Consider the following 25,320-nt stretch of genomic DNA (forward strand, 5'->3'; position numbering starts at 1 on the left):
TCCAGACCTAAGTCAGAGCTGTTTCAGCTCGGATCACTTACTGGAAATCCCTGAGGCCCAGATTCTGCTGCCTCGCCGAGCTTCCCCTGCAGCGACAACACAAGAACAAAGTCAGACTGGTTTTAATGGTGCTGTCCCAGTCTGATATCATCGGCATATTTTTGAAATGGCCTGCATTAATATAGCATTTCTTCTATTATTAAGGTACCGATGTCTCATTCACCCATTCACAGCCACCAGGTGAGACTCAGGGTTCAGTGTCTTGCCAAAGGGCACTTCGACACGTGCACTGGAGGAGGAGCCATCCATCCAACCACTGGGGTTCATGCAGGCAAGCCTCACATGATGGAATTATTCTAGCTTCGGTGCATCTGAATAAATGGGTGGATCTATGATTTATTTATCTATTTTTGATTTCCTTGAACGTGTGGAGATAGGGTGATGGCCTTGGTGGAGGTGTGAGCTCTCCCTCGAGGGCCCTTCTCATTTCCAATAATTGGCTGTTTTGCACAACTGAATGACGCTTGAGGTTCACAGACCAGCTGAGGATGCACAAACATCAATAAGATAAAGAATTAAACTATTTTAGTATTATTATTTCTTTATTAGCCGTTTTACTAGATGTTTGTCCTACTCGGCGATGCACTGTGGGAAATAACAAGCGTGCAGCTAATTTACTGCAAGAATGTTTCTCCACCACGCTCTAATGAGGAATTTCTCTCATTAGGAAAAAAGTTTCGACAACATTTATCCGAGATTCTTATTTCTGCAGCCCAGAGAGAGAGAATGACCAAATGTGCTCAAGCCAGAATCCCCACTAAAGCTGCTAATAAGGTCATAAAAGTTTTGAATGGAAAGTAAAGACACCCAATTTTTCTTACCATCTCTCCAGGGAGGCCCAATTTTCCTGGTGGACCGTCGGGGCCCTGCAACGAAAAAAACATCCAAATCAGTAAAAAATTAGATTTAACGTTGCGCTGTAAAGAATTGCAAGTCAACGAGTGTCCTCTGAAGATTCTTTAGATGTTAAAAATAGTTACTAATTACAGACTGCTGAACAAAGCTGCTTTGAAAAGTTCCCATGATTCTTTTTTCCCTCCGTGAAGAAAAAACTTGAGTCATTTTGTTTATCATCACTCTGGATGGGAGAGATTTGATGAGTGCAATTAGGAGGCTTAGGGCCCGACGTGGCTCGAAGGCAGTTTGACAGGAAAAGTAACATTATCAACAATTAGACACAAAATTGGGCTTTTTTATTAACTTTGACTTTTTTCACCATGTGCTCACCTTTATTCCTGCGGAGCCTTCCTCCCCCACCGGGCCATCGGGACCCCTTGGACCCTGCAAAGAGACGTACAGTAAGTTGGCACTGATGAATAGCTTTGGAGAACCTGGCCTCTAACAGACCCCAGGCACATGTTGTTTAATCCATCTAGTCAGTGAATTTAGCCGAGTCACTCTCCCTTCCTGTCATCTCCGCTCAGTGGAGCCTGGGAGGCAGTCTCCCTGTTTGCAAGTGAACTTTGCGTTTACCCGCACTGCAGTGACACGATCGAAGATTGTCTAGCGATTTTTGCAAATACTTGGCATTTGTGATTAAGCTCCAACACTGTGCCCAATCCCCACTGTGTGGACTTTGTCCCCCACCCCCCCAGTCCTTCCAGCATCACACAGAGTGGCGCCGCCTGCACACTGGGGTTATTGAAAAGAAGCCCCAGGAAAAGGTCACAATAATCCTGTAGCTGATTCATCCTTCAGCTTTTTAAAAAGTGGACCAAGCTATATTCTGTCAGAAAACATTAAAGGACTCACAGCTGCTTAAGTGAACTGAGCAGAACCAGAGCAGAACACAGCTCCTTCATATGGAGGCCCTTACTGATAACAGTTACTGAGGAAAAGCTGTTGTATCTCTGTAACTGGCTTCCTCTCATTATCTGTGTTCTTAAAGGTTCTCAAATTAAATAGAAATAGATAAAGACATTTATTTCATCAGAAGTCCTGTGAATTTCATGATCAGCTATTTACAGGAGACTGTACATCACAATAAAAAACCCTTAACAACAAACAAAGCAAAATAATGTAAGGTATAAGAATAACACATATTCCTTTTACTCCTTCCCATGGATCACATTTTAGCGTGTCCTAAGGAATAAAGCTGTAATCCACTTTTTCCGGAGGTAATGTCACTTTTCTTTTAATTTAAACAAATGTGCCCAGGAAAAGGTTATCACTGGTTTTTATCCTATTCCAACTGTGAATTACTTTGTAATAAGGAGAATGGTGTTTAATCATCCTGGTCTGAAAATCTAATTTCCAAAGCCTTGATGTAATTTTCAGCCATTACACTTATTAAATATTGCATTTGAGACTGCTTGTAATATTAGGGGGGGGAGCCGTGTTAAACAAATCCAGAGAATGAAAAGCCTTAATTACACCGCTTATTCATGTTACATCAATTATTCATTCAGTTCGATGATCCTGCTGCGCTGGAATCAGTGGAATTATCCCGAGCTCACTGCAGACACAGCGACACACACACGTTTCCACGTCCCGACACTCCAGGCTGTTTCTGGAGCAGCATGTCGGGACAAGCTCATTAGCATATTATAATTCCTCTGCTTTACTAAAACATGATTCCACGTGTTGTGTCTGTGTAGAAGTCGTTTTCGATGGTTTGTTTCGATTGCTGTCGGATTCACATGTACACAGAAACAGTTATTCCAGTTATTCAGAATAAAACCATGTCGCAGTTTATTCCACTGGGATCTTCTGCTATGAAATCGCCCGTGGCTTCGTGACGCTGGAGTTAAATGCTGAAGCTGTGATGGAGACATTTGGGTGGAGAGTGAACTGTTGTGTTGTATCATTCGTTAACACAGATTTCAGTTACTTGCCCTGATGCCTTTGGGCCCTCGGATGCCGATGGATCCCTGTGAACCAGGAAGCCCCTGAATGTGAGGGAAGAAATATTATTTGAGTTTTACTAAGTCAAATTATGGAAACTAAGATATAAGGGACGCTGTCTACCTCATAGATACACTAAAATAACCAATTTTCTATTGTAATATCATCTGTCAAAGCTGCTTTTTAATGTGTTTATAGATGATATGTTGAGTTAATAATACATTTTATGATTTAAAACTAGTTCTGAATCTGTTATTTCTCTCCTCATCAGAAATAAAATGTATTTTAGTCATTATATTATTATTATCTCAAAAGAGAGACACAATATGATTTAAAAACAGCCTCTCGACTTTCAACAGTCATCTCCCATAAAGCTGTGAGGACAGTAAACTGGTGAACTTACTGGGATCCCTTGTTCTCCACATGCTCCAGTCTCTCCAGGTATTCCAGTGTGACCCTGATGGACACAACATTACTTAAACGATGAATCTATATTATTCTAACACATCGTGAATTTGCTTTTTGATATCTGACCTTGAATTAATCCTCGTATCGGACGAATATTATTTAATCAGTCTCTCTTAACATATCACACCCCCTTTGCTTACGTATGCAGAATTGAACGGCCCATGGTACGAGAGACGGGGTCCAGACTTACTCCTTACCATCGGCCCCCGTTCCCCTGGCGGCCCAGGGGTGCCTGTTGTTCCTCGATCCCCCTGAGGAATTAAAAGCAACAGTCAGAGAGTTCATTTGAGCACTGATCACACACTAGACTGACAGACAGAGATTCATCAGATTAAACTTGGCGTTGCACGACTCCAGACGCTAGCAGACTGTGACAAATTGAGACCTCGCTAACCTTTTCTCCGGCGATACCCTTCTCTCCAGCAGGCCCAATGAAACCAGGCAGTCCCTGAAGGAGAGAGAACACGCTGTCATGACCGACTCTTATTAGTTCTACTGAAGTTATATTTCCCATAATGGTGCTGCTCAGCTTTGGGGCCCCCGACAAAACTTACACACACACACACACACACACACACATAGACAGACACTTAGCATCAAACAGAAATGAGCAGAAAGAGGGAGAAAAGCCTTTACCCTCTCGCCAAGCTTTCCGACCTCGCCAGTTATCCCAGTCTCGCCCTACAGCAAAGCAGCCAATTAGCATTTCACAAACTTATTCATGCCTTTCGTTTTTAGTTCAAATCAGTGGAAATGTGCTCGGAGGCCCCGGTTCCCCTGTGGTAACGGAGGATTAACATCTAATTTACACATATTCAGATGATGTATTATCATAAAAGAGAACCGGGGAGAGACTGTTCAGTGATGGATGTCAGTGGTTTTGGCGGCGGATGTGAGAGACTGGTGGGTCTGACCTTGAGTCCATCTGGGCCCGTCAAGCCAGGGAATCCCTGCCTCCCAGGTCTGCCCTGAACAGAAAGCATAAAATGACACATGGAAGTGTACCGCAGCTCCACAAAACGCACACAACAACAGAGTCTCCGGTTGTGTGTGGTTCCTCGGTGCCTCGAGAGGCCGCGGCACAGAACCGACCGACAACTGCTGCCAAAACAAAAACAACAACAACAACTACATCCCTTTAAAAAAAAAAAATTATCCTGGAAACAAAGAGTTTTGTTTTCAGCATCAAAGCATCTTATTATCACTAAAGCCACCGGGTCATTTGTGTTTGTTTGCAGTAAATCACCTGTGGGTTCCACTGCTGGGAAATAACAGACTGGAAGTTAACCATTGCAAAAATAGTGTCATTGGAGAAGTGTCCTCTGTTGTTTAGCGTGGGACGACTCCAAACAGACACTTCACTGGACCCAGAGAATCACTGAGGACTCGGATCTAAGATGTAAAGCAGCTCAAAGCTTCTCTGACAATTATAAAAACATAAGATCACCTCCAACGTGTTCAGGTTATAGACTATAAATAAAGATGGAGGACGAGTCTCTGCTTCCTTCCACCATCCAGAGATGAAGCCATGATATACTGATTGTAACCTGTGCAGTTACAATCAGATGATGGAGCTGTGGCATCAAGGTCCCATTGATAAACATGTTCGACCAATGTAGCGGCTGTCAATCAAGACGTTCCCCTCCTTTATTGCATCATTACAAATGATGAGATTGTTTATAAAGATGGACGACGTTACTGTTCCCTAAAATTGAATCCAAATCAGGTGGATCACCCCCTGGTGGCTGTTTATAGTGTTGGTCATGTACTCCTCCATGTTAGCAGATGGGACCAAACTAAGATGTGAAAAATAAATAAATACAAAAATGGTTTCTGTCGTTTAAGGAGATTCTTATCACACTGATGTTTGTTCAAGTGTTCATGTTTCCATTGAGTTTGTTTTTTAAACGTTTTGATTGACAGCTGAGATGATTGAAAAGCAAGATGGCGACATCTACAGGATTCTTTGATTCAGATACTGGAGAAATAAATCTACATATGGTGTAGAGATATTTGAAAAACAAACCATAAAAGGGACTACTTGATTTATGTCATAATGTCCGCAATTTAAATATTCATATCATAATTCAAGTATTTCACATTAAACTTTCTTTGACGGTCGGGTAGGTGACAGTGACAGACAGCTGCTTACAATATGTTTTACTATGGTTTCTTCTTTATGATAGAAAAGGGCAGCAAATAGCAAATTAGAACAATAGAGCGTCTGTCCATTTGAGACCGTAGATGGGAAATGAGACGCATTGTGCTATTGTGTAGAATGGCTCGTGGTCTGGGGTGTGTGTAGAGGACACTGCATGATTATGGTGCCGAGGGGTTTTCTAACTGGTCCCTGGGTTCATCCACTCACCTCGAATCCAGCGGGTCCAGCTGGACCGACTGGTCCCTCATCACCCTGAAAACATAAAGTCGTTGTGGAAGATGAAGGGGAACAAAAAATCGTCTTTATCTCTTCTTCTATCACTTCTGTAAAATATCAACACACCAAAGTCAAACCAACCTGAAGTCCAAGATTTCCTCTCGGACCTGGCAAACCGCTAAGTCCCTGCTTCGCCTGTGGATTGACAAAACCCAAGATCAACTTTCACTGCATTTCTCAAGCTTGACGCTTTATGTCTCAGTTGTAAAATCCCCTCGGCTGACCTTGGGTCCTTCGGGGCCGTTTCGACCTGGTGGGCCGATGTCCCCTGGAAAGCCCTGACAGAGAATAAACCAAAACTACATCATCACACAGTTTCATACTTTCCTGCATATTACAACATAGAGGCAGTATAAATATGCATCTTGTAAAATATTAGTAAATAAAATCTGTTGTACCTCTGGGCCAAGAGGGCCAGGTAAACCATCCGGGCCTTTTTCCCCAGGTTTGCCCTAAGAAATGTCACAAAGAATCAATAATAGAATAATAATTTCAAAATTATCAAAAAAGTATTTCCTTGATTTATGTATTTTTTCTCATCATATCTCACACATCAGACAACCTCCAAATAACTTCAGCTCACGCAGGAAACATAATCAAGTAAAAGTGAATCTGATATAACCATGAAAATAAGATGAAATATCTAAGTTCAAGGTAATTTTGGGAACATTATGTTGAAGTTACAAGGAACCAAACCACTGGAGCTCAGAGAGGAGGAGTGAGTGGAGCTCAGGTGGTGGGAACAGCTGAGATCACTGGTTTCAGGATGCAGATCTCATGCAGCAGCGGCAAAGCAAGCGGGTTTTCCCAGGAATCTCAAAGCAGATCAGCGAGCACTCAACATATTAAGAGCACTTAGGAGCACGTGTGCCAGCCGCCGTGCCGACCGACGGATTAGCCGTAACGCTCGGGGAACATTTGGACTTGGAATTTGCCCGTGTCCTGCTCTCTGAGCGGGTTTGCTTGTGGTCATTGAGCTTACATTTCTTCAACTTAAATTCCCTCTAAGCACGAGTGACGGAAATCTGCTTTTGAATACATTTGAAGAATTCCACTCATTTTTCTTGCTGACCACCGGCGGTTTTTAAATCGGCTGCATTGTTCGGAGTTTTGAGTAATTTCAACACTGCATTTTTTTATCGGAGGCAGCTAAAGCAGAAAAAAAAGCAGATTAGTACTTTATTAATCATTTATTGATCACTCAGCATGTAAGTGTTTTACAGGCTGAGAACACAGACGCAACCAAAGCAGTTAAGCATGAAAAGAAGTTCCTAGATGTAAAGAGTAAATTATGTTTTTATGAAAGTGTGGAGCTGAAGTGTGCTCTCACTAATCACAGAGTAAATGTTTAGTCTGATCAAGGAGATCCAAACTTTGTAACTACATGTTGTGTTATGTTGTTCTTGTTCTCTGCTGGTAGTGGGGGTTTGAAAGTAGCCTACCTGTGGTCCAGGTTTTCCACGGGGACCAAGTAACCCAGGTGAGCCACGAAAACCCTGTCACGTAAAATAGACAAATCACATCAATAACAATGTTGATATGATACAAAAACACCACAAACACAACATGAGCCTGTACAGTAGAAGTAGGGAATCGAACCAACAAGACCTGCTTTACAACCTGAGCACACCCCGGCACACACGTACCTTGTCCCCCTGGAATCCGCTCTCCCCTTGCTCTCCTGGCAAGCCATCGTCCCCCTGGGACAAACACAATGAAAAACACCAGAATGTTAGCAGAACATTTTTCAATCCACATGCACCACAGGAGCATTGTGTCATTTAATACACGTCTGTGCTGTGGCCTCCAGCAGTCAGTGATTTTACAAGGGTAGTGTTGTGAGGAAGACGTATGCAGATCACCTTATCACCTTTCAGTCCTGCGTCCCCCGGGTTCCCTGGAACTCCCTTGAAGGCAAAAAGAAAGAAACGAGTGTTAACATCATGTTGGCTGTGTTTGACCCGGTGTCGTCGGGCTGTGTGAGGAAGATGTGAACGGGCTGTGGAGGAGCACACAGAGTTTACAAAACCCCCCAAAATAGCAAAGCGTTTGATCCGGTGTTTATGAGCAACTCACGCTGGTCACATCCATATCAAAACCAGAGACACACAACATGTCCACTCTGTTTACCTTGAGTCCTGGTGGTCCCGCTAAGCCCATGATGCCGAGAGGGCCCAAGTCTCCCTGTCACCAACAACAAACACACACACATACACTTGAACACTCAAATGAATAAGCAGATAAAACTAAAAACAACACAAAATACACGCTCACAGTCACAGCTGCTTGTATCAACCATAAGTAGATGCGGATATTGTGAGATTTGATAGGAACATGTTTTCATACACAATCTATTTCTTTAATTAAATGATAATATATCCATTGGTCAATGGACATTGGACAGATTAGAGAACCAACATGCATTAGGGGTAAAGTGTTACATTAATAGGCTTCCAGGATTAATCCATTATCTTCAAATACCTTTGAAAACCTGTCTTTGATTTTCAGAGCTTTGTTTTCACCAAACTAGACAAATACTATGAAGTTTAACTTATTTGATACGTTTTCTGGACAATTATTTGATGTCTGCAGCTGTTTTTTACATAACAAATAAACAAACTACACAGCATATGGTCTAAATAGTGTTTATCGGTTTTCTGTTGATTTCATGTGGAAGTTTGGTCTGGTCTAATAATTGGGTTAAAAGGATGTATTAATCTATAATATTTCAATTAGATCAATAAGGCAACTACGCAGAGTTCACCACAGACTTTATGTAAAGACGGACGACATTGATGCTCGCTAAATCATCCCAATTGCCCCCTGGGGGCTGGCATCATATAGGTCATAAACCCCAGCTCCTCTATGTTAGTGGATGAGTAATGGGCCAAATTAAAAAGTCTAAACTGGTCTGATGTTTGCTCAGTTTGGTTTAATTAGTTATGTAATGCCAGTGATAGGAAGTGGAGACAACAGAGATGAGTAAGGAGTCAACATTTCTCTCTGGTTAGGGAATAAAAAAAGAAAAGGGAAAACAGGGACCCCGATTATAAACTCTAAGTCAATAAATATACAACTTTTAAAAGCAACGAGAAATATACGCCACTCACAATGAGACCAGGGACTCCATGTGGCCCAGGAGCTCCCAGTTCACCCTGAGAGAGAGAGAGAGATGCAGAGAAGATGCAACATGAGCGAAGGGAGATAGTAGTGTTGAACTGCAGCAGAGGAGGAGGAGGAGGAGGAGGAGGAGGAGGAGGAGGAGGAGGAGGAGGAGCGTTCACTACGTTTGTTTACTCGTTTGCTCCTGCACTGAGAGTAATGTGCCTCTCCAGTCGGTTTAGCATACTGAGTGAGCACTTGGCTCTCGACACAGAGGCTTGTTGTCCCAGCGATGCGCCCCGCGGCCACATGCCGAGTCCACATCCTCTCCGAACCACGCAACCAGCGGAGGGATGGATGACACGCGGCTCGGTGTGGCCTTCCGGTCGCCGCCTCCATTTGGTGGTGAATGAAAGGAGATGAAATTCAGCCAAATGGAACATCCCCCTCGCTCCCTCTGCTGGGAGAGGAAATGAGGCCCGGAGGAGGCTCTCGGGAGGTCAGCCAATCACAATCTAACCCCGACCCTGTCAATCCCGAGCAGTGTGGGTCAAACTATAGAAAGAGGAGAGGCGAGGGAAAGTGCTGATGCTGCCCTCGTATCAGTGTGGGTGATGATGGGTGAGTGAGTTGCTTCGTGACTCCGTGGATTTACTCCAAAGTCCATCTTGTGCAGAAATAAAATGTTCCTTCAGCAGGAGAAAATCAGAGTAAAGCTCCTCTGGGTCTAACGGGACATAGACTGAAGTGAAGAAGTGCTGGAGTAGCACTTTTTACTGTCACTTGATCTTCATGAGCGTATTCTTCATCTCTTCAGAGGGTTCAGTCTGAAACCTGTGCCAAAAGTGAACAGTGGGTGCATCTGTGTCTATATCATGTCACTTACTGGGTTTCCATCAGGCCCAGGAGGTCCCCGCTCTCCAAAGTTCCCAGGAAAGCCCTGAACACATTAACAAACAGAGACAATTGTGTAACCAGAGAGTGAACTGCATTTCTATCACGTTCATTCAGTCCAAACATCCATTCTGACGTTCATTTAGACATCACACTATTTGTCAGGGAAGTTATCAACACCAAACACGAGGGATCGTGTTTCCAGAAACTGACGTTTGCAGAGCGAATCCCACCAAATGTGATCCTGCAGCTTCATTCCTGAAAGACCAGCAGGAAATTCCATGGCTGAGTGTTTCCGAGCGGCCCAGTCTCTGCTCGTGCACGTGCTCGGCCCTCAGCAGCCCGCCAACCAAACCCCCAGGACTCGCCTTAACGGCTGAATAAAGCTGTTTGGCCCTGGAACTGCTGACTGCGTCGTTTTTTCTCTTCTTTTTCTGCACGGTGCTCGTATTTCTATTAGAGGGGCAGAACAGGAGGCGTGATGCAGTCGTGAGGCCACACGCTCAACATGTGCTTGTCAGTGTGCCAAGGTCAACGTGCAGCCCACCGCAACATCACGGCTCGGCACTCGCCCACAGAGACAAGCGCCGCGGTAAGAGAAGTGATGAATAGCAGAATAAGAGAGAGAGAGAGAGAGAGAGAGAGAGAGAGAGAGAGAGAGAGAGAGGGACCGCTCGCTCTCTGTCTGCACACGAGCCGAGAGGACGGAGACCTCGAGAGACGGCAGAGACGGGATTTGTTTGTGTGGCAAACTGCGTCTTCAGAGCATTAGGCAAATGTGGATCAAGTAATAACGAGGTAATTGGTGCAACATGAAGCCCACAGGAAATGTGGAAAACCCTGCTTCTTTCCAAAAACGTCAATAAACGACCGGGTCTGATCAGAAACACATGCAGGTCTTTGTTCTGGTATTGACAACAACGTTCAACGAGTTCGGCAAAACCCATTCATCATCGGGTCTGTCCAATGGAAACCCCACCATTCTGATTAGCAGAAGAAATACTAGATACTAAAGGCTACTTTTGTCCTTAAGAAGTTAATCATGTGCATCTCTGCTGGAACAAACTCTTCTTCTTCTCTTTCACTGCTGACTCAGGACAGAAATAAAGACTTCTCACCACAGAGGAAGAGAAAAGGCTTGCTCATGGCTTGGCCATCACCGGCATACCTTCGGACCTCAGACTGTGTCACAGACAATTACTTCATCATAATATCAAAAAGAAAAACAACCAGAACCGAACCTGGAAAAAATACCAGATTTACATAAGCGCGTATGTGCAGTGTTCATGTTTTCCATGTAAGCCTGGACGGACGGGGAAATTGACTTCCAGGCGCCGATGACGATAGACTTCCCTGGTCTGTGGGCAAGGACTCTGGAGCCAAACCCACAACTGACACATCGTGTTATCATAGAAATGTGATGGAAAACTATCACAGTAATAAACACTGTATAACATACAATGTTTCCTAATCACCTTCAGCCACAGAGAATGAAGCGTTCAGGATTTAAACACGAGGCCAGTAACTTTTTAAAGAGGAAGAGACTGAGAGTTTGAATGTAATCCGCTGACACTTGAATATTTGTGTTTCCAGAACATTCAATTCAATGTTTAGGGTCTAGTTTTCTACCTAAATGCCTAAAAAATCCATATAATAATCCCTACGGCATCATTGTGCCTCAGCGTGGAAGTTACCACAGCTTTTCTTCTCAGATTTACGACTGAGGCCAGGGGAGGATTCCGCGAGAACTGGAGTATCTGTCAGAGTAATGGTCAAATAATACACTTTAAAGTAGCTCTGCACCACAGGAGGAGTCTATAGATCAAGAGAAAACATCCTCACTTTCATTAGGCTGCATTAAAAAATGTTGGTCTGAGAAAAGTATGTTGAGAGAAAACTTTACCGGCCTACCCATCTTGCCCTTCTTCCCATGCACGCCGGGAATACCCTGGAAACAGAAGAGAAAACGAGAGCTGAGCCACAGGAAGAGAAAACGGGTGCATGATGTCAGAACAGAAATTATAAGATGATAAGACTGAAAAGCTTTAGTTACACTAGCGTTCCTGTGAAGCTACGATACTTCTTACATAACAGGAAACACGAGTTCGGATCCCGTAACAATGGAGTAAACAACCTCTCAGGTTCGTACCACTAACAGGGCACGAATGGAAATAGCCGACTCAGCTGTTCAGGTTCAAGTTCAAGTTCAAGTTCTCAACTATCATCGGACAAAAGTTTACTTTTTTAACCCTAACCCTTATTACAGGAGATATATTTTGCATGTTAAGAAGTTTTTTCACCCCTGTCCGTTAGATCACAAAAAAACGATCAATCGATTTCCATGACAGTTTGTGAGTGACTTGCCCCAATAAAGAAAGAGCACATTTAACTTGTACATATCCTGATCATGGGCTGGATCCTAAAATATTAACTAATTTCCCAGGATTTAATTCATGGATGTTGAAGGAAAAATCTGGGTTATTAAGGGGACTGGTATTTATGAGAGTGTGCAATTTAGTGCAGCTTGACTGAAGTTCGGAGGATTAATGGCGGAGGAATGTGCATTACTAGGTATCATTCTGGTTTGTGTATGTAAAATTAAATCCCAAAGTCCACTGTGAAGGGAACTCCTCCCCCCCCCGACAGAAAACACTGCAGCCCCTGAAACACCTGGTCAGACGTCCTGCACTTATTTCCATATGTTACATGACACAATACAAAACATTTGCAAATTGCACACATAGCAGCTGGTCTGGCCAATGAAAGTGTAGTGTTGACCAATCACAACTCCTCTATCAGGAGGGGGGGTCTTAAAGAGACAGGGGCTCAAACCATGTGTTTCAGACAGAGGCTGTAAAGAGGAGCTTCAGCAATGGACAGTATTTGGAAAAATATGTGTTTGTAATAACACATATAAAAGTAATCAAACTAAATTTAATCTCGACTGTTCTTTGAGTAAAATGCTTCTCAAGCATTCTATCGATTATGACGTTTTGTTTACTCAAGCGTTGGATCATCTCACCAGACTGACTAATACATAGATCATAACAATTCGGTGGTGCCAGTTGGCTGGGGTGGCTAAGAATGAAAACTAATTCCCAAATACTCAAGAGAATATTTTTATCCACTACCTGAAAGTTTCATATTGACTCTGTCTGGCTTTAGGTCAAATTAAATCTACCTCGGACCATTATAACCTGCCAGCGGAGACTTGGAGGTGTAGGTTGTCTGTTCTCCCAGGTTTGATTAATACAGTTCGAGGCAGCTTGCTCTACTTATTACTTATAAAAGTGATTTGGGGAAGTGTGCCTGGAGTACACAAAAAAGTAAAATGCAGTCTATTTCTATTTCATCAGTTTGGCCCATGGATAGTCATATAATTCAACCCTGCAGGCATTTCCTCCCAAAGCCGTTAATACTCACTCTCTCGCCATCAGGACCGGGAAGACCAAAAAGCCCAGGGTTGCCGATGTGACCCTGAAGGGATGAATAAAAGATGGAATGGAGGAGCACATAAGGCAAAGACAGATGAGAGAGAGAAGGGAGACGGACAAGAGGGCACAATGAGACAGGGAAGACATGATGGGGACGGACAGCAGATGTCAACAGCACCAACACACGTGTAAATATCTGTACAAGATGATACAGTGATCTAATTACAGCACCGCAGGCTGTTTCGCTTTGGCCGAGTGGTCGTGACGAGTCAAGCCTTGAGGCAAGTGTATATGCCCATGGACTGCATGGTGCTGGCTTCCACGATGTAGTCCAAGGGCACATACCCACACATCAGGGATCTCTGAAGATCTCTCTGCCGTTCCTGCTCAGCGGAAGAGGAGGGAAGAGAAAACGTGGACAAGATGCAGAGGGGGAAATGAGAAACGACATCACATGACATCCTAACTTCTGAATGTGTCTGCAGTCGGCAGCAGAGCGATATAGTTTTATGATATTTGCCTAAGCCTGTAAATGACTTGAAGACAGCCAGAAGTAATTGCTTCTCCGGTGCATTAAATATATATTAACAAAACCATCTGTCATTATCATCCTGGAGTGTGTATATTAGGGGTGTTTATGACATTAGCCTTTTGAAAATACCCACACTGGTAAGGTAAGTCACTGAGCATGTATTTCCCAGTTCTAACTAACCCACAGTGGTTAGGTAAGTCACTGAGCATGCATTTCCCAGCTCTAACTAACCCACACTGGTTAGGTAAGTCACTGAGCATGTGTTTCCCAGTTCTAACTAACCCACACTGGGTAGGTAAGTCACTTCACAGTGTATTGTAAAAACGTTTTTGCTGAGCAGAGAGGAAACATGCTTCTCTCCTCTGTGGCCTTCAGGATTCCGGAGGGTGTCATTCTCCGAGTGCTTTAAAAAACTTTATGTGAAATACACCATGAACACTTTCAAAGCACATTTTATTACCACAAAACAAACACACGTCCATGAAAAAGGGGAATTACTTGACCAAAACAAATTTGTGCTAAAGCTGCATTTTTCCAGCCTCTACTTACCCTGACTCCCTTTGGCCCCATTTTTCCTACAGGCCCCGGAAAACCCTAAACACAACAGACAACAAAACATATTTCTGTGGTTACAAACAGCGACAGGGCTTCAGTCACGATGCTGCTTAATGAGAGAAACACTGAGAACAAGATGTTTTGATTTGATCTGAACATCCTCACGACCTGATGATAACCGTCGGCTTTAAAAAAAAAAATTCCAATTAGCATCTTGGCTGACATTTGCAGCGTAAATACTTCAGCTGCATTCACATCAATTTCTCAGAGACGCTGCCAGCAAATTCACCGGTGCAGAAAAAAAACACCCTCCTGCAACTAGGAAGATCAACTCTCAGCTCGGGAGAACTTCCCCCGCAGCAGGAGTGCAGCATTTTGACACCTACAGCCCCGGTTGATTCACAGCATACAGATGGTAGGGGGTGCTAAAACCTAATCCAGCACACATCACTAAGTGTCTGCAGGGATCACAGCTCCGACATAGTAAGTGCGCTGAGGCACAGAGGCGACCGCCGGGCCCCGTGCCTGAACCCGGTGTTATCATAAACATCCAGGGAGCGTGAGTGAGCGAGCGAGCTGCTGCCCAGCTGTTTTGAAAGTTTAAATTTGCCTAAAGCTAAATGGAAACAGATTTTTAAATGCAGAGGAACTCTAACGCGGCCCAGGTTTAACTTCTTCTATGCGCTATTCCTCGAAGTGCAGCGATTGGAAGGACACAGGAAGCTTATTTGTCCCTGGGGAGCTGTGGCATTAGTCACACTTTTATTACCTTTTCTTTCTCCGGGGTAGTGCTTACTATGGAAACCTTTTGACATTTTATTTCCTCACTGGACCACGGGCATCCATCGCCGAAATTCCACCACAGGTGCTTCAACAGTTTAGAGCTGTTGTCGCTCTTTCTTTTCTTTCATTCGGCCGCGACAAACTTTTTATTTGGATTTACCAAATTAGGTTTCTTTGAGGCTGAGACGCCCGTGGCTGTGACAATTTTTTTTGCCAGCATCCAATATCTTTAAATGTGATTTTCCGGCCGCAGACACAACACAAAAGGTTTCAGTGTTCCCCCTTTAATTCCCATTTCATTCATCAATCTGACAGTAAACTAAAATTACCAGATGAAATTTGATTTATTGAAAGGTCACAATCATCTGTGTTGTTTCAAAAAACCAGAATTCTGAATTAAGGATATTACCAACCTCTATTTATTGTTATATCCTGGTGTGTGTTTCTTTGTTTGTATGTCTCTCTCTTTCTCGCATGTGTGTGTTTGTTAGTGTGTGTTTGTGTGTGTGTGCGTGCGTGTCTCTGTGCATGTCTATGTGGCTCTATTCGACCAGCACCGCAACAGTAGATTTACTGCACCTGCCTGCCAGGATAGCCTTTGGCCCCCGGGCTTCCATCATCTCCTCGTTCACCCTGTGGAGAGAAAGATGGAACCGAAATCAGCACTGCAGGGGGGGCGGGCGAGAGACTGAGACATGGAGAAGGAAGGAAGGAAGGACTGAGGGACGGAGGGAAGGAAGCAGTATCCTTCAGAAATATCCTTCTTTTATCCACACATGGAGCCTGGCTGATTGGAATGCTAGGAAACTAAGGGAGACGGTTCGAATCCGTAAAGTCATAAACAACACGCAGCGATGGAAGAATCTAAATCTCTCGTCCTTCCTACAAAGAGCTTTTGTTTAGTCGCGTCATTGCAGCCTGAGGAGAGAGACGCCACTGCGGCTGTGCCACCTGAGCCGTTCAATTAATCCTGCAGTAGGTGCTGTTACAATGTGGTCGAGACGCAGGCTGTTAGGACGACTGCTGTGAGCACAGTCCTCAATATGTTTATCCTCATCAAAAGCACCGAGCAACTCGTGAGTCATTTCTTCCTCGTGGTGAGAGGACGCAGCCAAATGCAGCATCCAACCGGGAGGAAGGTTTAATTCTACACGTATGGAGAGAGCCAAACTGGATTAGTTAGTTCAAGACACGCAAGTAATTATTGAATATATTTAAAGCCAACCACTGGCAACAGTTTCTGCATTTTCAGGTTTTGTGATCCTAGTGAACGGCCACAGAGAATTAGCAATTAAAGTGGCAGCTACGTTAGTCAGAGTAGTAATAGAAGCACATAATGACAATAGACAGTTAACGTCCTTTTTATTAGGGAATTCAATCTGATGCAGTCCGATAGGTCCTAAAGTTCTGGTTCTGTTGATGTTTGTTTTTATTTTTGTGAGGTGTGGCGTTTTCTTTTTACATGTTTGAAAATAATAATCTATGCTATATATATAATGATAATGCAATTCTCTTTATTTTAAAAATGCAGGCGTGTAGAGTGCTAATATCTATGAACAGATCAAATCTGGTGCAGATCGGGGAAATGCAAATTAGTATTTTTAGGAGGTGATCTTTACTCAGTTAGTATACAGCAACAAATATTCATTTCAAATATATCAGAGAATAGATATTTTGTGCTTAATGTGTAGTTTGCAGCCCGTGTACATTTGATCTCAATACAGGCCAATATATCAAAAGGGAAATTTGCCTTGATCTGCTTCATATTTCTAATTGTGTGTCCAGCTTATTAACACTTATTATGCAGAACACCTCTCTACATATTGCAGTCGATTCCACTATTCCCCCGATCAACAGTTGGTGGCAGTAACACGTTAATAAACATAGCAAGCAGGAGTAAAGGGCAGGAGAGAAAACCACTAGCCTGTGTAAACAGTTCGGTTTAATGTAAATACTCTGACTTGCTTAGGAACGAGGAGGAGTGTGGTGACTGCGTCTGCACCTCAAACCATGTGCCACTGTCGCAATTCCTCCGAAAGACAAAAAGCTGGATCATCTCTTTTAGAGGAGACGGGCAAAGTTTCCTGCTTTTCCTCATTGTGACACAGCACATTCTTTTCAGAGATAGAGATACAGAAGATTTGAATCAGGGAGGAGGGAGAGGAGGAGAAGGAATGAGCCGGAGTGTCCAAACTTTGTAGCCCAATTGAACTGCTGCCAAAAAATCTCTCTCTCTCTATTTTCCCGCCAAAGACGACTAACAAGTCTTTTACTCACTCATCAGCCATCTTTATTTTTAACGTCCCAATGTCTCTGTGTTAATATATTCTCTCCCATTTCCTCCTCTGCTTCTCTTGTGTCACTATAAATGGAAAGAGGTGCCAGAGTCTTATGGGAACTGTCGCTGCAGACGCTTACCTCCTCTGTTCAATGACTAAACATACGTTGACCTGCAGCTGACACACACACACACACACACACACACACATACACACATACACACACTGCAGCCATCACACACACAAACAACATGTGCAGACAGCGTGGTGGGTCATTGGAAAATTGGGGAAAGACCAAAGACATTATTTAATAGTTGTTTTCCTGATCTGTTTGCTTTGAAGGAAATCCTCATGACTGTTTTTAATCCTTATTTTAAAATTCACACTCACCTTGAAACACTTGAAATTGCCTTCTAGCAATTTGCTACACTTATTGCCTTTAGGGGGCGCTTCTCTTTGGAAAAGTGCAATAACTGAGGTGTTTAATATTATTGAGGATGGACGACATGATAATATATAAAAGTTAAGCCCAAACTTTTATATATTATCTTGTATATATTTTGCGTTTTTCGCAAAGATGGTTTCTGTCATTTTAGGTATCACACTGATGTTTGACGAAGGGTTAATTTTCCACTAAGTTTGGTTTAAAATCGTCACTTGATAGAAAAACGGGTTGAAAGTCATGATTGACGGCTGAGACTGACTCTCGATTGCTCAAACATGACCACACGGCTCCAAATGACGTCCCCAGCACAAGATGGCCTCCCCCATATCCAGGATCCAAGTTGAGACACATCAGTCAAATTTGTTTACAGTTTGCTTTCATTAGCTAGTGGCCCAAAGAGGAGTGACAGAGCATTACAGACTGTGAGAAGAGTAAGAGAATAAAGCAAGAAAAAGTCAGATCGACAGCAAAGTGAAGTGATGGATACAAATTCGCCTACTCACGGGTTCACCTTGGAGACCAGCAGGACCATGAGGACCTTTGTGTCCCTGTTGATAGAGAAACATTGGGTTAGACTGTAGCTCATCTAATAAGGCAATGTAGTACAGTGTTAACAAATGTACTTTGGAGAAAGAGATGAGGTCAGTGTTGGTCAAAGTTGATCAGATTTCTGTTGTTTATCACTTGGTACTCGAGAGCATCTCAGTTAACACCACTGGGACTGAAATACTGCGGGCGTGGACCTGATTTTGTTTCCATAAACAATTCAATACAATAACTTCAAATTACCAGGATGGTTTAGTTTAAATCCACAGAAACGTAATAGCTGTGAATCTAAGAACTGGCAGGTTTACTTTTTAATTTGATTAAAAATGCTTCTTGACGATTCCCAAACACGCTCATTGCAGTTTTTAGTTATTGTTGCATCAAACCTGCAACGTTACAAGTTTGAGTCTACGCCTCCACTACTTCAGGAACAGAGCTATTCAGAATTATCCTTAATAATCTTCCATTAATTAAACCAATAAACAATTTAGTAGATAAGTGAAACTAAAGATGGAAACTAATCACCACCTTCATGGCCTCTGGGTTCAAATGAGCGTGTCTGCAAGATCAATTCATCTTTTCACATGAAGATCCACAGCAGATAGACTCATGTGAAGTCATCACAGCCACCAGCCGAGTTGGCAACACGTCACCACCCAGGACCCATACAGAGCTTTTTCAAGCCTGCAGTCCTGTGTGTGCAAGAGGCTTCAGATCTCCGTCTGTACACGTCCTGTGACACGCTTGGTAGTCGGGCCCCTGATGTGAAACAGGACTCAACTTAAAAAGCTGAGTTCATACAGGTCTGATGGTTATAAAGACGAGCAAATAGAATGAAGAATATGAAGACTAAGCTGATTTTAATGCTAACATCCGCCTCTTATTCAGTTTGATATGATTACATTATTTTACATGCGACAAATAAACAAGGAACAATATTTTTGGGGATTAATTTAAAGGTTACTAAAAGGATACAATCTCTGAAACATCATTCATAATGCAGTGTGATTCCACACATTCTAATATAAACTCTTATATGAAAGAAGAAACCATACTGCTCCCCAAAAGTGAACCGAAGCTTCTCCATCGCCCCCTGCTGGCTGGATGCAGTATAAACACAATTACCTCCAAACTAAGAAGTCATAGTACATGTTGGGAAAATTTCTTAAAAATGGCTCTATCCTTTTTTTAAGTTATTTACTGTATAAATATGAGATGTACTGCCATGATTAACTGCAGAGACCGACCCGTGATTGGTCAAGCATCAACAGGACCCGATACCGTGACTCCATCCTGATCCCAATATAAAGATATTTTTGGCTTAATTTCTGGATAGTGGACATAAGTGGAGACGCGTTGCCCCATCTTTACATATTTTCTATAATTATTACATAGAAAGGAGGATTGTAAGGCTGCTGATGTTAGAATATCTTGTTCTATATTCAGAAAAGTCTGTGTCTACGTCTCTCAACATTTTACTTTAACTTCCTGGTGCCTACAACCAATACAATATTCAAACCTAGGACACCATGTACTTTATAGGAGAATATTCCATAGTGGACGTGTAGGATCTGGTGAATTATTAATCAGTAATGGAGCTCGACATGGATGTTGTCTTTGGAAACTTTCAACACTTGATTAGAATTTGAAACGAGTTTTCGTGGCTGCATAACTTCAGTAAGAATCCACCGGTGGGTCGGGGGGGGGGGGGGGGGGGGGGGAGAAGCTGAGGCAGAGTGGGACTGACACGTGTGACGCGGTAAAGTGAGATCACGCTGTCAGGCTAACATACCATGATGTTAAAGAAGCAGATAGAGTTCCAGTGTTATCATCGTAAATTCAGAAAGTACATTAACAACATCCCGTTGGAACGTTTCAATGGACCCTCAGCTGCTGACCCATCAACCGAGCTGATGATGTCATGATGGGAGAGAGCTGCTCTGTAAATCCTCAGCAGGAAGCATCAGTTGATTTTGACGTTTGGTTCTGAGTCCAATAAAAAGTCCTTACAGAGAGAAAACACACTCTGAGAGGCGACTGTTTCTTTAGATTCAAAATTCAAATTTTGCTCCCACACCTCCTGCGGCTTTTGGACACAGAGTGAAACCAGATGCGGTTCCTCAACAATTCTATCAAATGCTGTAATACTGTAATTCTGTCGAACTGCTGATTATTTGTCTGTTTATCTGCAGTGAGGCAGCCATGTGCTTCTACTTAGACCTGTCTGATTGGCTGTTCCCGGGGAGTAGAGGAGTCTCCTGCAGGAGCCACGACAGGACATAAGAATGTTCTGGACCTTGGAGCGAGGCTCATACAGCTGAGGACAGGGAAGGGAACAGGGAGAAGAAGACACTGTCCCTGAAGTGTGTGGACGAGCTTCACCGCTCTGTCAATCCGCTGTGTGATGAAGAGATGGCACAGGATCACATTCTCCATTTGTTCTCCCGCTCTGTGAGGAGCAAAGTGTATTAATTGGTGTAACTCACACCAGATCGTCCCTGTGGCCAAAAGGCAACATGCGGCAGTCGTGGTGTGTCCCCCCCCCCCCCCGACAGAATGAGTAACAGACCAAAAACTGTGTTATTCTTTCCGTGAGTTTTTTACTTTTTATTATAAAGCACAAAGTGATGAAGTCTGACACATATTTCTCGGACAAATCAGACTCAGCAAATAAAGTTGTGAGAATGAGAACAGCTGAGGTGCAGGAAGGAGAACGCTTGAGGGCCACACAGCTCACACAGGCTGAGCGTGATTCCTCTGTGCCATGATCAGAGTTGGCTGCGTGAAAAGGCCCAAAGGTCCAGCGCTGGTAATACTCTCCAGTGTTTCTGCTGTTCACACACACACACACACACACACACACACACACACACACACACCAACCCAGTCTCATCAGAAAACGTTCAGTGGCAACGTTGGTCCACTTGGAACGACGTTACCATCTCACAATCTGGCCTCTCAGAGTGTGAGATGGTAACATTTTGTCAGCCCATTGTTTTGCATTGGCGTGTTCTCACGTCACGTGACTCACAAGCTCCCGTCTGCGGAGAGGAAAACATGGCGGATATTCCTTGTTCTCTCAGATAAAAATATAGTTTTGTAACTTAGTTTGGGCATAAAAATACATTCTGACACCATTTCTAGCGAGAAATGTGCTCTTTGCTTCCACAGTCTTCAGCCAGTTCGTGCTTATGATAAATATTTTAATAGTTATCGCGAATGTTTTTATCGTTGCTATGAGGGTTGCTATGACGCTGCCATGCCAGCACGGCGCAGCGTGCTGTTAAAATCACCGTCCCTGCGTGGTGTCCCTCAGTGATCGTGAATGTTATTCACGTTATATAATATTAATATTTGAGGCTAGATTACACCTCTAATGCGAAGGATCCTGCGAGACCGTTCATCCCGAAGGGGGACCGACTGCGCCACGGACGGACCAGGCGAGCGGAACTGACGTGTGGCTTTTAGTAAACATCCGGTTCTTTAACTCGGGGCTGCGTAGTAACCACCGAGCGCTGGGAAGACAAACGATGTCATCTTCCTTCTGTCAGGTGAGTAGTTTATTGTTTTTAAAGATCGTTACGATCTAGGTTTACAGTCCGAGTGCTGAGACAGCGGTTGCGGAGTCCGTTGATACACACAATGCTAATCTTCAGCTAATACGCCATTGTTAGCCACATGCTACGGCCCACCGTAGCCTGTGCTACCTGGGAGGTGAATACATGGTTGTTGAAACCAGTTCAAGACGCTTAGCTCATCATTGAGGGACGCTACAATATAAATATAAACATGAATTTGATATATGAATGCTTTAGATTAATAAGGAGTGTATTTCTCTACCATTACTCCAAAATATCAGATCAATTTGGTTTAATGTATAGTATGCAATATGACAATAATGTTTCCATGTTATGGAGTTGCAATTCATTTTATAAAACAATTCCTATGTTCTGTTTTTTAATCAAGGACGATCCAAGTGAAGGTACAGGAGTTTCATTAACGTCAATAACTTGGACCGAACACTTTGTTTTGCTTGATGAAGAGCAGGAAGGGCAGCCTGGAGAGAAAGAGAAGCCGGGTTGAGCCCACTACCATCATCCACGTACCACGAGGAAGATGCGGGAGAGAAATGATCCTACCATTAAAGAGGTACTTTTAAGTTACATACCAGAAACACCATTTTATATAATATGCCAAATATACATTTTTATAAAATCCCCAAAGTACGCTTGCTGACATACAAGTTAATATCACACTGAAAGAATTTTGATCAATCATGCTTCCCTGCTGTGATTGTTTAACTGGGAAAACAACTTTTTCCACAGGAAGGCAAGTCAATTTAAGGAATACATGTTCAAAGTTTTCCTCTGTTATGTATAATGATGACCCCCATCAAACATAATGTTAGCAATCTTTACACCTTTTAATTTATTCTGATTATTTCTGTCTACATGTGTGAATTTGCCTTCATTAGTTTCAGAAAAGAGCGATGATGTATCGGTCACGGGGCGGCAGCACGAGACTCCGCAAACTAGTCTGTAAGCAAAGTAGACAAAGGCATCAAGGTTGCGGCCTGCCATCATTGTTATTTTGCTTAAGGGACTGAATATGTATCATGTGGAAATATTAGCATTTCCCTTATATCTACCAAAACTGCTTGTTTCACAGACTGCAGTTTTGTTTTGGTCCGATGTGGTGTGCAAATACAACCGTATCGGCAATGGGTTGTGGGGCATTAACATTTGTAACTCTAATTTTGTTTTGACAGACTGTGAAAAGAGCGTTGAGAACATCACCACTCTACAGGAAGACACAGTCCAGTAATGGGTGTCAGAAGTTCAGTAGTGAATGACAGGTACTGTGGAAAATGTGTGTCATCGTTGTACAATGTCCTTTGACTCTGTTTACACAAGGTTAACACAAAAAGGTTTGATTGTAAACTGATATTGGTATGAATTCATGTTATTCTCCTCTTCACAAGAAACAAACAATCCAAATTACCTGCAGAACGCCCTTGATGGACGCTTCAGATGCATCGTCAGACTTGCGAGACAGCAAGATGCCAACTTTAATGGCAATTTATTTGTGTAACATTCTGTGACCAAATGTATAGATAACTTTTTGTAGATTGTAAAAAAAGATAACCCATTTATTAAAAAAAAACTACACTAGAATTACCGCACTGCGTTGTATGACTCCGCTAATCATCGCAGTGTCCGTCTACATATTTCTACATATTTTCTCTCGTATAAATGACACTGTGTCTCTTGACAACTGAAACCATAAGATGAGGTCACTGTGGCCTTGACCTTTTGACTTTAACACAAATACACAGTTAGACAATCCGAAAACATACAGTTATGCCAAGATATCTTTGGTTTCACATACTAGATGGCATAAGCAGAGACATCAACTCAGGGAAAATATTTCTGTAGAAAAGAAAGCCCTGTACATGTGAATGTATACATCAATCATGCTTCCCTGGAAGCATACGTGTGTATGTATACATACACACGTACAAACGCACTATTGAGACGTTTTGTTTTTTATCATATATTCTCAGGAAGGACTGATGCATGTACTGAGACGGGACGTGAGGGCCTACTCTGCGTGCTCAGAGTTCAAGCCCAGCAGGGTGCAGCGGGCCTGACATATTCCGGAACAGCAGCACAGTCTTTGGATGACTCCTCTGAAGATGAAAACATGGCGAGGTACTTCTCCACTGATGAAGAACTGTGAGGGCTGTGATTAGCTACACTCTCTTGCTACAAGGCTACTCTTGCTACTCCCTGGCAGCCTTAGGAAGGCATTAGCTTGCTGTTGGGTAGCTTCCCTGGAAGCATACGTGTGTATGTATACATACACACGTACAAACGCACTATTGAGACGTTTTGTTTTTTATCATATATTCTCAGGAAGGACTGATGCATGTACTGAGACGGGACGTGAGGGCCTACTCTGCGTGCTCAGAGTTCAAGCCCAGCAGGGTGCAGCGGGCCTGACATATTCCGGAACAGCAGCACAGTCTTTGGATGACTCCTCTGAAGATGAAAACATGGCGAGGTACTTCTCCACTGATGAAGAACTGTGAGGGCTGTGATTAGCTACACTCTCTTGCTACAAGGCTACTCTTGCTACTCCCTGGCAGCCTTAGGAAGGCATTAGCTTGCTGTTGGGTAGTTGTTAGCTTCAGCATTTTCAGATTTAGCGGCCAGTCTGACGTTTATGTTTAAAAAAAAAAAATCGGAGGAAACCATCTTCATAATTTAACACTATGGTTTGTTTGTGTGTCCTTCAGTTCTTCTCAAGAGAAGCAGTACAGGTGTGCCTCAGCTCCACGGTCCCTCCTGCAGCCTCCGCTCCTGATGCTAACCTCATGTCTCCATCACACCAAGCAGCAGACCTGGAGTGACAGACCTTTCTCCAGAGCTGCTCCCTCCCTCTGAAACCCCCCTCTCCAAAACACTATTTGTGGCGTTTTTAAAGTCTTATTTGCATGAGAATTGTTGATCATAACATTTCCAGCAGATGCCTTAATGTAATGTTTTTGAACAATAAATGACATTTATCATAACATATTGGTATTTCCTTGCACTTCTACACCATGATATTGTCAGATAACATTACATTAAAGCAGTGAATGCTCTGCTTTAAGCAACATAAACACACAATGATTGATGGATCTGAAGTAGAATGGGCACATAACATTCTGTAGAGAATGCCTCAGTAATTGAAGTCAGAAAATAAATTTCTTTATCTGAGGTTCCAGTCATTTATAGTCACAGGAAAGCACACAGGTCTGGTTGTCTAGGGACAACCCATATCATATTGTTTAAGATGTGTAACATCAAGTTTGTGTATCAGTGCAAAATACATACCGTCATTAGTCAAGAGTTCACTCTTGTTTACACAAAATTTAGGTGAGAAATCAACTATATCGT

At 43.0% G+C, this 25,320-nt stretch overlaps 1 protein-coding gene and 1 long non-coding RNA gene across 4 annotated transcripts in view; one reads left to right on the forward strand and one right to left on the reverse strand.

Annotated features, from left to right (window-relative positions):
* The window catches only part of LOC133944825 (collagen alpha-1(XXVII) chain B-like), a 69,564-nt gene that overhangs the window by 16,156 nt on the left and 28,088 nt on the right, over positions 1–25,320 (reverse strand). Inside the window, exons 8-31 of the mRNA XM_062381987.1 lie at positions 18,337–18,381; positions 15,689–15,742; positions 14,321–14,365; positions 13,229–13,282; positions 11,709–11,753; positions 9,798–9,851; positions 8,920–8,964; positions 7,940–7,993; positions 7,672–7,716; positions 7,456–7,509; positions 7,252–7,305; positions 6,208–6,261; positions 6,034–6,087; positions 5,891–5,944; positions 5,741–5,785; positions 4,287–4,340; positions 4,009–4,053; positions 3,767–3,820; positions 3,570–3,623; positions 3,308–3,361; positions 2,895–2,948; positions 1,288–1,341; positions 882–926; positions 42–86 (exon numbers count right to left, since the gene is read on the reverse strand). Coding sequence (XP_062237971.1) covers positions 42–86; positions 882–926; positions 1,288–1,341; positions 2,895–2,948; positions 3,308–3,361; positions 3,570–3,623; positions 3,767–3,820; positions 4,009–4,053; positions 4,287–4,340; positions 5,741–5,785; positions 5,891–5,944; positions 6,034–6,087; positions 6,208–6,261; positions 7,252–7,305; positions 7,456–7,509; positions 7,672–7,716; positions 7,940–7,993; positions 8,920–8,964; positions 9,798–9,851; positions 11,709–11,753; positions 13,229–13,282; positions 14,321–14,365; positions 15,689–15,742; positions 18,337–18,381 — 1,215 coding nt within the window. The remainder of the gene's footprint in view (positions 1–41; positions 87–881; positions 927–1,287; positions 1,342–2,894; positions 2,949–3,307; positions 3,362–3,569; positions 3,624–3,766; positions 3,821–4,008; positions 4,054–4,286; positions 4,341–5,740; positions 5,786–5,890; positions 5,945–6,033; positions 6,088–6,207; positions 6,262–7,251; positions 7,306–7,455; positions 7,510–7,671; positions 7,717–7,939; positions 7,994–8,919; positions 8,965–9,797; positions 9,852–11,708; positions 11,754–13,228; positions 13,283–14,320; positions 14,366–15,688; positions 15,743–18,336; positions 18,382–25,320) is intronic.
* Positions 21,268–24,953, forward strand: LOC133950727 (uncharacterized). 3 transcript variants are annotated; one of them, XR_009920408.1, is made up of 6 exons: positions 21,268–21,930; positions 22,346–22,528; positions 23,148–23,234; positions 23,943–24,114; positions 24,295–24,442; positions 24,678–24,953. It is a non-coding gene; the product is annotated as an uncharacterized LOC133950727 (long non-coding RNA). The 3 variants fall into 3 exon arrangements; XR_009920407.1 differs by having other exon boundaries at positions 23,943–24,090; XR_009920406.1 differs by having other exon boundaries at positions 23,943–24,442.

The sequence above is a fragment of the Platichthys flesus genome, chromosome 3 (genome assembly GCF_949316205.1).
Source record: "Platichthys flesus chromosome 3, fPlaFle2.1, whole genome shotgun sequence".
NCBI lineage: Eukaryota > Metazoa > Chordata > Actinopteri > Pleuronectiformes > Pleuronectidae > Platichthys > Platichthys flesus.